The sequence below is a fragment of the Marmota monax genome, unplaced genomic scaffold (genome assembly GCF_021218885.2).
Source record: "Marmota monax isolate L192 unplaced genomic scaffold, Marmota_monax_Labrador192_F-V1.1 WCK01_AAM20220418_F8-fsc00022, whole genome shotgun sequence".
Taxonomy (NCBI): domain Eukaryota; kingdom Metazoa; phylum Chordata; class Mammalia; order Rodentia; family Sciuridae; genus Marmota; species Marmota monax.
In genome coordinates, this window is record NW_026695215.1 from 14,244,069 (window position 1) to 14,258,083 (window position 14,015).

The window sequence follows — 14,015 nt, forward strand, 5'->3', positions numbered from 1 at the left end:
TTGACAGCCCATTTCTTTTTTTTAATTTCTTTTTTATTTGTTCTAATTAGTTATACATGACAGTAGAATACATTTATGCACTTTGACATACATAAATGGAGCATAATTTCTCATTCTTTTGGTTATACATGTTGTAGACTTAACACTGGGCTGCAGTCATATGTACATAAGGCCCGTATTTTTCTTTTTTTAAAAAATTTTTTAGTTGTAGATGGACACAATACCTTTATTTTATTTATTCATTTTAGATGTGCTGGGATCGAATCCAATGCCTCACGCATGCTAAGCAAGTGCTCTACCTCTGAGCCACAACTCCAGCCCAGGCCCATTTATTTTTTTCATTGAATAATATGCCATTGTTGAGATTTACCACAGTTTGTTTATTCAGTTCTTGTTGAAAAACACCTTGGTTGTTTCCAGTTTTTTGTAATTTTTGAATGTGTTAATCACCTTTCTGAAGCTGTGACAAAAAAACTGAGTAAAACAACTTTTTTAAAAGGACGAAAGATTTCTTTGGGATCAGTTTCAGAGGTTTTAATCCAGATTCTTGGCCCCATTGCTGTGGGTCCATGGCAGAGTAAAACATCGTGGCAGGGAGCGCGTTGTGGAACAAAGCTGCTCACCTCTCTGTGGCCAGTGAGCTAAGAGAAAGAGCTTACTTTAATAAAAAACCCTTTCCCCAAACCCATTAAGCTATGAGTCTGTACATGGATTAATCCATTTATGAAGTCAGAGCCCTCATAGTCTACTCCTGCAGTCCCCACCTCTGAAGTCTGCTGCTTTGGGAACCAACCCTTGAACACATAAGCTTTTGGGGGATGTTTAATGTCTAAACTATAATAATGAATAAAATTCTGTTTTGTATGTAGATTTTTTATGGACATAAATGTGTGCCTCATTGGGTAAATACTGAGGTGTGCAATTGCTCAATTGTGGTAAAACTCTATTTAGCTTTATAAAAAACTGCCATACTGTCTTCAAAAGTGGCTGTAGCATTTTGCACTCCCACCAACAGCAAATGAGAGTTACTGTGGCTACATATCCTCACTAACATTCAATGTTCATGTTTTGTGTTGTAGGCATCCTAATAGGTGTGCAGCAGATTGTTGTTTTCATGGTGTGTGATAATATTGCATTGCTTTCAGTTCCCCAATGGCATATGATATGCAGCATATTTTCATAATGAAATTGATCATCTGTATACCTTCTTTGGTGAGGCATATGTTCAGATATTTTGCCCACTCTTTAAATATTTAATTTGTAGATTTTTAATTTTTGATCAGTTTACAGAAAACTGAGTGGGTAACAGAGTTCCTATGTACCTCCACGAGTGTCTCCAATAATTAACATCTTGTATTAGGACAGTGTGCTTATTACAATTCATTAGCCAATAATGACATTTTGCTATTAACTGGAGTCTCGATATGTTATTAACTGAAGTCTATAGTTCACACTAGGATTTGCTCTTGTGTTATACACCTTTACAAATGTGTGACAATAACATGTGTATACCATTACAGTGTCATACCCAGTAATTTCACTGCACTACAAATTTCCTTCCTGGTCAACCTTCTCTGCAGTAAGCCTCCAGCTGTTCATCAGTTACAACTTAGATTTTTCTGTATCACTTTTTTTTTTTTTTTAAACTCTGCCTTCTTTCAAGATTTTTCTCTTTGTCTTTGGTTTTCTACAGTATGAATGTGATATACTAGGTGTAGACTTCTTGGTATTCATACTGATTGGTGTTCTTTAAGCTTCCTGGATATATGATTTGGTATTTGTCGTTGATTTTAGAAAATTCTGTCATGTTTTTACAGAAAACATTTCTTCTGTTCCTTTCTCTCCTCTGATATTCTCTTTATACGTGTCTTAGACTTCTTGTAATTGTCCCATGGTTCGCGGATATTCTTATTTATTTTTTTCCAATCTCTTTGCTTTTTAATTTTGGAAGTTTCTATTGACATATCTTCAAGGTCGCTGATTTTCTTTCCAGTCCTCTGATGAGTTTCAAAGGCTTTCCTTATTTCTGTTAGTATTTTTTTTTTAAAGTTGTAGACAGACACAATACCTTAATTTTTTTCACTTAGTTTTTATGTGGTGCTGAGAGGATCACACCCAGTGCCTCACCCATGCTAGGTGAGGGCTCCACCAGTGAGCACAACCCCAGACCATCTGCTAGTGTTTTTGATTTCCGACATTTCCTTTTTCTTTCTTAGAGTTTCCTTATCTTTGTTTACATTACCCATCTGTTTTTTTCATTAGAGTGCTTAGCGTATTAGTCCTAGGCATTTTACCTTTTTTGATAATTCCAAAATCTCTGCCTTATTGCAATCTGGTTCTGATGCTTGCCTTGTCCCTCAGATCTTTCAGATTTTGTTCTGCTTTTCAGCTTGCCATTTGTTGTTTTTTTTTTGCTGAAAGCCAAATGTGATATTTAGGGTAAAGGGCTGGGGCTGGAGCTCAGTGGTAGAGCGCTCGCCTGGCATGTGTGAAGCACTGGGTTCAATCCTCAGGATCAGGTAAAAAAAAAATAAAGGTACTGTGTCCTCCTACAACTAAAATAAATAAATAAATAAGAAAAAAGAAATGAGGTAAATAGGCTTTCTTTCTTTTATTTGTTCTTTTTTAGATATATATAACAGTGTATTTTGGCATATATAAATAAACGGAGTATAACTTCCCAATCTTGTGGTTGAACATGATGTGGAGTTACACTGGTGGTTTATTCATGTTTGAGCATAGGAAAGTGATGTCCGATTCAGGCTACTGTCTTTCCTATTCCTCTCTCTCCTCCCTTCCCTTCATTCCCCTTTGTCTAATTAGTGAACTTCTATTCTCCCCACTCCACATTATTGTGGGTTAGCAGCCACATATCAGAGAACATTTGGCCGTTGGTGTTTGGGGATTGGCTTATTTCACTACGCATGATGGTCTCCAGTTCCATCTAGATAACTAGGCTTTCTGCATGAAGTTTTACATTCATCTATTCAGGAATTAGGCTATGGAGAACACCAAGGTAACTGTCAGGATGTGGAGAATTGAAGTCTATGAAGTTGATGTAGCTTGTGCCTGTGTTGTTATCCTGTAAATTTTGACATTGTGGAGTGACACAAACATGTCCAATCTATATTAATGGTATAGCTCACTCTAAACTTTTCCTTAGTGTTCTTGTTTTTATCTTCCTTTGCCTGTTTGGGTTTCCCTAGAGATGACTTTTTTTTTTTTCTCTCTCTCTCTTTTTAATAATACTAGGGATTAAACCTAGGTCTTGCACTTGCTAGGAAATGCTCACCTCCAAGTTACAGCTTCAGCCCTTTTTTAAAAATTTGAGATAGGGTCAACCTAAGTTGCCCACACTGATCTCAAACTTGTGATCCTTCTGCTTCAGCCCCTGGGTAGCTGGGATTGTAGGTGTGTACCACCATGCCTAACTAGGGGCTTCTTAAATAAGGTCTGAGGCTTTCTGTTATTTCAGTTACAATTCCCTGTTGTAATTCAGAACTCTGGTGATGTTGTAGTGAAGACTGTGGGGAGCAGAAGCATTCTATAATCTTGTGACTGGGTCTCAGTCTTTCAGTGAGCTTGTGTCCCTTCACAAATACCTTTTCAGGTGAGCCAAGAAGGCAAGAGGGGCTGAAATTGAACATAGCTCTGTCCCTGCATCCATTAGGCTCCAATAAAACTGAAGTTGGTTAGGCTCTGGCAATTCAGCTTCCTGATTGCAGACCACTTTTAAGGAGTACGGAACACTTGGGGCTCATTTCCCAATTTTTACCTTTCCCTTTTCCCTGCAAGAAGCACACCCTCAGAGAGGGGACTCTGTATCTCTCAAGCTAGTTCATGGCAATTAATCTGGTACCATTTAAGTGTTCCTACCATGCTTCATGCAGTGGCACATACTTCTGGCAAGCTCTTATTCTCTGCATTCACCTGTGTCTTTGTACTTTTCTTTCTAAAAAAATTTTTTTAGCATTGGGGTTGTTGCTCATTTTTAAAAAAATATTTATTTTTTTAGTTATAGGTGGACACAGTTTTATTTTATTTATTTTCATGTGGTGCTGAGAATTGAACCCAGTGCCTCACATGTGCTAGGCAAGCGCTCTACCACTGAGCCACAACCCCAGCCCCGTCTTTGTAGTTTTCAGGACAGGTATTTGCTCTGTGACCTCAACTCTGGGATGTTATCAAAGAGGAGTTGTTGATTTTCAGTTTTTTCAGCTTTTTTTTTTTCTTATAAGAATGGAAGCAATGACTTCTATATACTCTTTATACATCATTCAGGAAATTGGAGTTTCTATTTTTATTAAATATTTATTTTTTAGTAGTAGCTGGACACAACACCTTTGTTTTATTTATTTATTTTAATGTGGTGTGAGGATCAAACCCAGGGCATCGCACGCGCTAGGCAAGCATTCTACCACTGAGCCACAACCCCAGCCCGATTAGAGTCTCCTTTCTACAATTAAAAACTGTGTTATTTCTTTTTTCCTTGCATATTCTCACACTTATGGATATTTTTGCTTGGTTATGTGTTATGAATGTTTTCTCCCTTCTGACATATGTCTTTCTTGGGTGGGGGGGCGGGAGTTCTTAATTTTAAAGTAGTGAGTTTATTAGTCCTAATATCTGATCTTTTTTGTGACCTTTTGGATAATTCTTTCCTAGTCTGAGCTCATGAAGATATTATTCTGTGTACACCCTCCTTTTGCCTTTCATAAGTTGTTTTAGTCTGCTTTGTTGCTGCTGCAAATAAAAGGACCTGGTCAGAACAGCTGTAGAGGAGGAAAGGTTTATTTAGAGACTCAGGGTTTCAGGGGCCTCAAACCATAGATAGCAGGCTCCATTCCTCGGGGCTTAAGGTGAGGCAGACATCATGGCAGAAGAGTGTGGCAGAGGGAAGCAGCTTGCAGGATGATCAAGAAGCTGAGACAGACTTTACTCTACAGATATAAATAAGTACCCCAAAGCCACACCTCAATTCCCACTTCCTCCAGCCACACCCTGTCACTTCAGTTACCACTCATTTAATCCCTCTTTTTAGATTTTTCTTTAATTCTCTAAATGATATTCCATTATTGTCTCTGTAGGATTCTTTGACATGTTTTGTAGAGTTAGGTAATTGATTTCTTTTATATCTATTTTAACAAGTCTTTCGAGTTATTTTTTTCTCAATTTTTTTGATCTGATATTTTAAAAATTAACTTATTTTTCTGATCTGACCTTTAATTTATTAATATTGCTAAATTCAGTTATTCTAGTTGCTTATCAGATATCTTTGTTGGGGGTTGTTCTGTGTATTCAAGTATGTCTTTTGAAAATAATTACATTTTCATTGTTACTGGTCTACCATTGTTCGTTCTTTCTTTTTCTTTTTTTTTTTTTTGCATTGTCATAGACCCCTGGGATTTGCCTGTAATCCCAGCTACTTTGGAAGCTGAGGCAGGAGGATTGCACATTCAGTGCCAGCCTGGGCAATTTCAAAATATTAAAAAGAGCTGGGGATGTTGCTCAGTGGTAAAGTACTTGCCTAGCTCGTGCAGAGGCCCTGGGTTCTTTCCTTAGCACACACAAAAACTACCATGCTTTAGGCCAGGTATTGGCATGTGTTTCTATAATGGCTAGATAGCAATATTCTGGGCTTTGAGAGCCATAAGATTTGGGTCATAACTGCTCTGTCATTGTAGCACAAATGCTGCCATAGGTAATCTATCAGCAAAAAACCATAGCTGGATTCCAAGAAAACTTTATTTGTAGACACTAAAATTCAAATTGTATATAGTTTTTATATGTCATAAAATATTATTCTTAGCTGAGTGTGGTGGCACATGCCTATAATCCCAGTGGCTCAGGAGGCTGAGGTAGGAAGATCATGAGTTCAAAGCCAGCCTCAGCAAAAGTGAGATACTAAACAATTCAGTGAGACCCTGTCTCTAAATGAAATACAAAATAGGGCTGGGGATGTGGCCTAGTGGTCGAGTGCCCCTGAATTCAATCCCTGGTACCCCCTCAAAAATATTATTCTTTGGGGTATTAAAAAGAATAGGGGCCTAGGGATATAGCTCAGTTGGTAGAATGTTTCCCTTGTATGCACAAGGCGTTGGGTTCAATCCACAGCACCACAAAAAAAAAAAAAAAAAAAGAATAGGAGTATAGCTCAGTAGTAGTAGACTACTTGTCCAGCATTCATGAGGCCCAGGGTTTAATCCTAAGCACTGCATAAACAAACTCTTTAAAAACCATTCTTAACTTGTACAAGAACAGACAGTGGAGTGGATTTGGCCCTTGAGTCACAACATGACATCCCTGCTTTAGGCTATACTCGTGTATTTGTATATCTAAACTAAAAAAATATGTGCTTTGCTTTTATTTTTAGTTACAAAAGTAGCACATGCTTGGTTTAAAGCTTAAAGCCCTTCAGAAATACCATACAGAAAATAAAAGCTACTCCCTCATAAATCTCACACTGTGATAATTGCTTAAAATTGTTTGGAATATATTATAAAATTGCTCTTACATGAATACATTAAATTTTATAATATATATCTACTGATCTGCACTGAATTGATTTTATGCTGTTTTATTTTCAAGGTACAGAAGGCAGTTGAAGAAGAAAATTGTTGCTTTGGGACTATTGATACCTGGTTGCTATACAAGCTCACAAAAGGTAAAGGTGACCTGATAGATCTATCTCAAGTAAATGAAATTAGACTGAGAGAGGATTGCCTACAATAGAGTAGAAGTTAACCTTTTCCTTCCTATATCCCAGACATACTACTCTTTGATGTCCACTACATGTTGTGGTAAAGCTAGATGTATTGCAGATCTGTTTTAAAAGGAGGATGGTTTTAAAATTGTGATGGCCAGGCACTAAGGTGCCCACCTGTAATCCCAGCTTGAGAGGCTGTGACAGGAGGATCACAAGTTTAAAGCCAGCCGCAGCAACTTAGTGAAGCCCTAAGCAACTCAGGAGACCCTGTGTCTAAATAAAATGTAAAAAAGGGCTAGGGATATAGTTCAGTGGTTAAGTGCCACTGGGTTCAATCCCCAGTACCAATAAAATAAAATAATGATGGAACCTCAAATATAAGACTGGGTAACAGTCTCAGTTTTCAGAGTGGTAAAACTTGAGTTGAGTACCACATCTGCCACACTGCAGTTGGATATAACCTATTGTAGGCATTCACTTAGCAGCTCTGAGCCTCTTTTCTCCATCTTCAAACTGGGGTCAGAAAGTGGCACTGTCCGTGAAAGTGCTTTTGTAAGCTATAAAAGTTCACAAAGATTAAGAGGGAAATTTCTCTGGGGACTATTTTGGAAAAATACTCATTTTGGAATGAATTTGAAAGTAGACAAAGGAATAGATCATAAACTAAGGATAGATATTTATTTATATTATCTGATAATAAATGTATTTCCCATGTAATTTAGGTTCTCAGTATGCCACGGATTTTTCAAATGCCAGTACAACTGGACTTTTTGATCCATATGAGGTAAAGATGATTTCTTCTTTCTCAATTGCCAATTTTTGAAAGATTTAGGTGAGGTTGTTTTAGTTTTTTTAAATTAATTTATTATAATTAGTGAAACTTGTATGTGATTATTTTGTACAATATAGTGTTTTGAGATGGTTACGTAGGTTTGAAATGTGTAGATGTGTGTGTTCTGATGTTGTGTTTTCATGCATAGATGTGTTGGAGCAGGCTCATTACCTCCATGATTTCCGTACCACTCTCTCTCCTGCCTCCCGTGAAGGACACCAGGTAATAATGAACATCAGACGTGAAAATCAGCAACATTGTCCTTGAAAGATTTTTGCTTTGTTGGGGAAAAGCATTTTATCACATACCTGAGGTGTTTGTATGTTCATATCTGACTTGTTGGCCTCTGCTGAAAACAGTTTGCTGAATTTTAGAGTTAATATTTCTAGAGCTATAACTAACTTTTTAATCAATCTTATTTGAAGCCACAATTTTGGATCAGTGGATGAAGAGATATTTGGTGTGCCTATACCAATAGTTGCCTTGGTAAGTCCAAACCACGAGGGTTTCTCTTTGTATTGTAGAAACTAAATGAATTTATGAATATTTGGAACTCACTTTAAGAGAGACAGATGTCCTTGGCAGAGTAAGGTCAGAGTAATCTAATGGGGCTGGGTGTAGCTCATGGTGGAGCACTTGACTGGCATGCTCTACTTAGTGTACCCATGTTCCATCCAAGCACCAAAGAAAAATCAGTTAAAGTATCCTTTTCCTTTTCAAGTTCAAGGGTCCTGGACATGAACAAGTATCCTCTGTATTTCAGAAAGGGGACCACTGGACCAGCCTCTGTCATGGAAGCACCTCATGATCTTTTCCAACTTACTTATGTATTGTCTTCCAGAAAGAGTGTGTTAAATTTTTTAAAGGTGTATTCTGAGTAATGTGTGGCTTATATTTGATATTATGAGCTAAAAACAATGATGGGGCCAGTGTTTTTATTGGGTACAATATATTCACAAAAGTAATAGAACAATTCAAATTAGAGAAAGTAGTATTTGAGTTTTATAAAATCCTTACCAAGCATCTACTGGTATAAAAGCTGGTGTAAAAAATTTTTAATTTTGTTATTTTTGATTTATAAAGTTCTTTTCATCAGTATATTCTTTTTCTCTAGCTAGATCAAGAGTCAAAATTTGGAAAACCACCAGAATTTGCTACCGGTTATCAGGCTGCAAAGAAACTCAAATGTTGCTTTTTGTTTTCGGAGGCAGCATAAGCAGGAGGCAGAGACTCGGTGTCCCTAGATGGACAGTCTCCATAGTAGCTGACGGAGCAGACGAGGGAAAGGGAATTTAATCCCCAGTTACAGCTTCACGGTCATTTAGGAAGAGTCTTACTCACTTGGGGGTTAGGTTCAGTATTAGATTAAGGTATAACTGGAATAATTTTTTTAAAAAAGGTTATTTAGATGAGTTTTATTTTTTATTTAATTAAGTTTATTTATTTATGTATTGTGTTGAGTCTTGAACCCAGGGTCTTGAACATGCTAGTCCAGTGCTCTGCCACTGAGTTACATTCCCCAGCCCTAGATTAATCTTAGTTTTTAAAATCTTGCCATATAAGACTGGAGAAGTGGCTCAGTGGTAGACATCTTGCCTGGCAAGCATGAGGCCCTTGGCTAAATCCCAGCACCACCACCCAAAAAAAAAAAAAAATTATCCTATAAAGTCAGTTGCATAGGTGCACTTGGAATGGTAAGGCAGGAGGATCACTTGAGCCCAGAATTTCTGGACTAGCCTGGACAACATAGCAACATTGTTAAAAAAAAAAAAACTAAAGTAGGATTAGGGATTAGGGCTATTTCTCAGTGGTAAAGTGCTTATCTGAGGCCCTGAGTTCAATAGGCAGCACCGAAAAAAATTTTAATAAATGTAAATGAATAAATATTCCTGTATGTGTGCTATATTTACTTATATTAACAAAATGATATAATTTTCCTACAAAAATATATAGTTGGAGCTGAGTGGCTCCTGTAAAACCAGCTACTCAGGAGCTGAGGCAGGAAAATTTCAAGTTAAAAGTCATCCTGGGCAATTTAGCAAGATCACGTCTCAGGGCTGGGATGTAGCTTAGTGGTAAAGGGCTCCTGTGTTAAATCACCCTGGTGCTGATGAGAAGAAAAAAATACACACACATATATATGGCTGGGAAAGGGATGGTTTTGACTTAGGTCTGTTTCTATTTAAACATTTACCTATCATTCTTTTTTTAAAAATTGTGCTGAGGGTAGAACCCAGCCACTCCTGCAAGTGCTCTGCTGCAGAGCTATATCCTCAGCTGCACCCATCATCCTGTTTTCTTAATATTTATTTTTTAGTTGTAGTTGGACAAATACCTTTATTTTATTTATTTAATTTTATGGGTGCTTGAGGGTCTAATCCAGGGCCTCGAACGTGCTAAGGGAGTGCTCTAACACAGAGCCACAACGCAAGCCCCACCCATCATTCTTTTTTTTTTTTTTAATATTTTTTAGTTTTAGATGGACACAATATCTTTATTTTGTTTTTATGTGGTGCTGAGAATCGAACCCAGTACCTCACGCATGCCAGGCGAGTGCGCTACCACTTGAGCCACATCTCTAGCACCCCCCCACCCATCATTCTTAATAAAAGAGAAACTTGTGCAGTCAGTTACTTTGACTAGTGAATGAAAACTCTGTAAGATGAAAATGAAAAAAAAAATCAATTTTTTTTCTATACAGTTTTTATTTTGACCTTTACTTCTAAGATTATTTATCTGATGCTTAAAAGTAATGAAGTAGGTTGCCCATTAAAAAATCCTGAGGCCAAAAAAAAAAAAAAATCCCAAAAATAAAAATTACCAAGGCACATTAGTTATGCACATGATGCTAATCCTAGAGAGACTCCTGTCCTGTAGTTTTTGTTCCCTGTTCTCTTTGGGATGTTATTTTTTTTTTAATTTGAGGAAAATGTGAATGAGAACATAAATATTTAATTGCAAGACTGCAATAAGTGAGGCAGTGAAAAATAATAAAATGGACCACTGCTAAGGGCCGTGGGTCTTACATTTGAACACTTTTGGTAGGTCGGTGACCAGCAATCAGCCATGTTCGGAGAGTGCTGCTTCCAGACAGGAGATGTAAAATTAACCATGGGAACTGGGACTTTTTTGGATATTAATACTGGAAACGACCCTCAACATACTGTTGGAGGTAAATAGTTAGAATTTATTCCGGTCTAATATCAGTTTTTATATTCATAAGTGTTTGGTGATCCTTATACTATTTACTCATTTTATGTTAAGAATGATCCAACACATTATTATTCTTAGAAACAATTAATCCCCATTTTCTTTATTTCCTTTAAGTTAGTAACATTAAAAAACAATAAAGGGCCGGGTGTGGTGATGCATGCCTTTAATCTCAGTGGTTTGGGAGGCCGAGGCAGAAGAATTGCAGGTTCAAAGCCAGACTCAGCAATTTCGTGAGGCTGTAAGCATCCTAGTGTGACCCTGTCTCAAAATGAAAAATAAAAAGGGCTGGGGATGTGGTTCAGTGATTAAGCGCCCTCGGGTTCGATCCCTGATGCAAAAACAAACAAAGAACACCCAAGAAAGAGAGTTAGCATGGTGGTGCATACCTGTAATCTCAGTGATTTGAGAGACCAAGGCAGGAGACTCTCAAATTCAAGGCCAGCCTCAGCAATTTAGTAAGGCCCTAAGTAAATTTGCAAGACCCTCTGTAGCGTTAAAAATAAAAGGGGCTGGGGATGTAACTTAGTGGTGAAGTATCCCTGGACTCAATTCCAAGTATCAAAACAATAACATCAACCAAAAAAGTCAGGTGCAGTGACCCATGGCTTCTAATCCCAGTGATATTTGAGAGGCTGAGGCAGGAGGATTATAAATTTGATGCTAGCCTGGGCAAGCAAGACCATGTCTCAAAGTAATAAATAAAACAGGCAAGGGATGTAGCTCAATGGTAAGCACTCCCTGGGCTCAATAACAAGTACTACAAAAGGAGGAGGAGGAGGAGGAGGAAAATCAAAAGATCAAAGTAGTTTGGTTAGCCTTCCAAATATTTATCTGTATTACATGTTATATATAAAACTTTATTAAAGTTCTAAGTTTCTCTCTCCTTTTTTTTTTTTTTTTTTTTGGTGGTGCTAGAGATTGAATCCAGGGCCTTGTGTGTGCTAGAAAAACATTCTACCACTGAATTACATCCCCAATCCTAATTGTTTTTCCTATTTATTAAGAATTATTCTTTCTCTGAACTTTTTTGTGATAGTTGTTAACTAGTGATGCATGCATGTGTCAAGTCTTAATGACAGTTGATTTCAGTTACCAAGAATTTGCAGATGTGCAAACAAAGAAATCTAGTTTGTAGAACTATTCCCTGGAGGTCTGGGGCACTTGATTTGGGCTCTGTTTTCTTCACATGGATGCTCAGATCTGTTTTTTAAAATATTTTTTCCTGTCTTCCATGCCTAATCCAGCTGTTCCTTTCTCCCTAACTGGGAAAATGAAAGGTAGAAAATGTTGATCATTATTCTCAGCTGTTTCTATGTAGGAGTCTTGTTTGGAAACCAGGGGTAAATACAGCAGCATAGCTTTCTAGAAAACTGATCTTGTAGTTACCTTTACTTCTCAAAATATTTATTGCCATGCGTCTAGAGGTATAGACAGGCCTATAGCTAAATAAACTAATATTTACGAGCTGAGGATGTAGCTTAGTGTTAGCACACTTGCCTAGTATGCATGAGGTCCTCGGATCAGCCCAGTACCACAAAAACAAACAAACCAAACAAAAGCAAAAAAATCCTAACATTTATTGTTCATGTTATATGCCAGGTACTGGTCTAAATTCTTTAACTTCTTTTCATGTGTAAACTCAGTTTACTCCTACAGCAGCTCTCTGTCATAGGCCATGTTACAGTGGAGGAAACAGGCTAATAGGTTAGATCACAACTAGTTAGTGAGAGAGGGCTGGAATGTGAATCCAAATGGTCTGACCTAATAGGCACTTTCCGTTTTTTTTTTTTTTTTTTTTAATAAAATTGCATTTTTCTAAGATGGCTAAGATGGCACATGCCTATAATCCCAGGACTTCAGAGACTGAGGCAGGAGGATTGCAAGTTCAAAGCCAGCCTCAGCAATTTAGTGAGGCCCTAAGCAAGTTGAGACTATGTCTCAATAAAAAATAAAGTGGTTAAGTGCCTCTGAGTACCTAAATAAATAAGTAAACAAATCACATGTTCTATTGGAACAGTCTCTCTTTGAGTTGTGTATCTATTAAATGACTTCAATTGTTTGCTTGTTTTCTAAGGCTTTTATCCATTGATCGGGTGGAAAATTGGACAAGAAGTTGTATGCTTAGCTGAAGGCAATGCAGGAGACACTGGAAGTGCCATAAAATGGGCTCAGCAATTAGGTAAGTTGACTTTTAAATGTATTTCGCAGGTCAGACTTAAAGAATTCTACTATGCCACATGATTGGAGATCAGTAGGCAACAAATGGGGTATTTATTTAAATAAAACATTACAGTGTTAGAGTTGAAGAAAATATGGAATGTTTTTATGATATTAAGGTGTTAAAGCTAGGTATTCAGGAACCATAAAGGAAAAGAATAATAGATTTAAGTGTCTAAAGTATCGGAAGTATAGGGAAAAATGTCTTAGGTAAAATTAGAAGACAGGTTAGTAAAAACAATTTGTAGCATGTCAGGAAAACAAATCACAAATAATTGACAAAGGAATACAGGCATTTCATAATAAAATGACCATTATGAACTGTTGCTTATAGCCAATAATCAAAGTAATGCATTTAAAAATATTGCCTTTTGCTGGGCAAGGTGGAGCACACCTGTAATCCCAGCTACTAGAGAGGCTGAGGCAGGAGGATTACAAGGGCTAGTTTGGGGTGACCTAGCGAGACTATGTCTCAAAATCTGAAAATTTTTTTTAAAAAGGGCTGGGGAACTGTACCCAAAGGACTTAAAAACAGCATAATACAGGGATACAGCCACATCAATGTTTATAGCAGCACAATTCACAATAGCTAAACTGTGGAGCCAACCTAGATGCCCTTCAGTGGATGAATGGGTAAAAAAATGTGGCATATATACACAATGGAATTTTAACAGCAGTAAAAGAGAATAAAATCATGGCATTTGCAGGTAAATGGATGGCGTTGGAGAAGGTAATGTTAAGTGAAGTTAGCCAATCCCCAAAAATCGAATGTCGAATGTTTTCTCTGATATAAGGAGGCTGACTTATAGTGGGGTAAGGAGGGGGAACATGGGAGGAATAGATGAATTCTACATAGGGAAGAGGGGAGGAAGGGAAAGGGAGGAGGCAGGGGATTAGCAAGGATGATGGAATGTGATGGACATCGTTATCCAAAGTACATGTATGAAGTTACGAATTGGGTGTCAACTACTTTATATACAGAGATATGAAAAATTGTGGTATATATGTGTAATAAGAATTGTAATGCAAAAAACCCCACAAAGTTCA

General features: G+C 37.4%; 1 protein-coding gene across 1 annotated transcript in view; it reads left to right on the forward strand.

Annotated features, from left to right (window-relative positions):
* The window catches only part of Gk5 (glycerol kinase 5), a 77,858-nt gene that overhangs the window by 31,747 nt on the left and 32,096 nt on the right, over positions 1-14,015 (forward strand). Inside the window, exons 6-11 of the mRNA XM_046431746.2 lie at positions 6,589-6,664; positions 7,429-7,490; positions 7,687-7,760; positions 7,964-8,024; positions 10,584-10,710; positions 12,826-12,930. Of these exons, the coding sequence (XP_046287702.1) occupies positions 6,589-6,664; positions 7,429-7,490; positions 7,687-7,760; positions 7,964-8,024; positions 10,584-10,710; positions 12,826-12,930 (505 nt within the window). The remainder of the gene's footprint in view (positions 1-6,588; positions 6,665-7,428; positions 7,491-7,686; positions 7,761-7,963; positions 8,025-10,583; positions 10,711-12,825; positions 12,931-14,015) is intronic.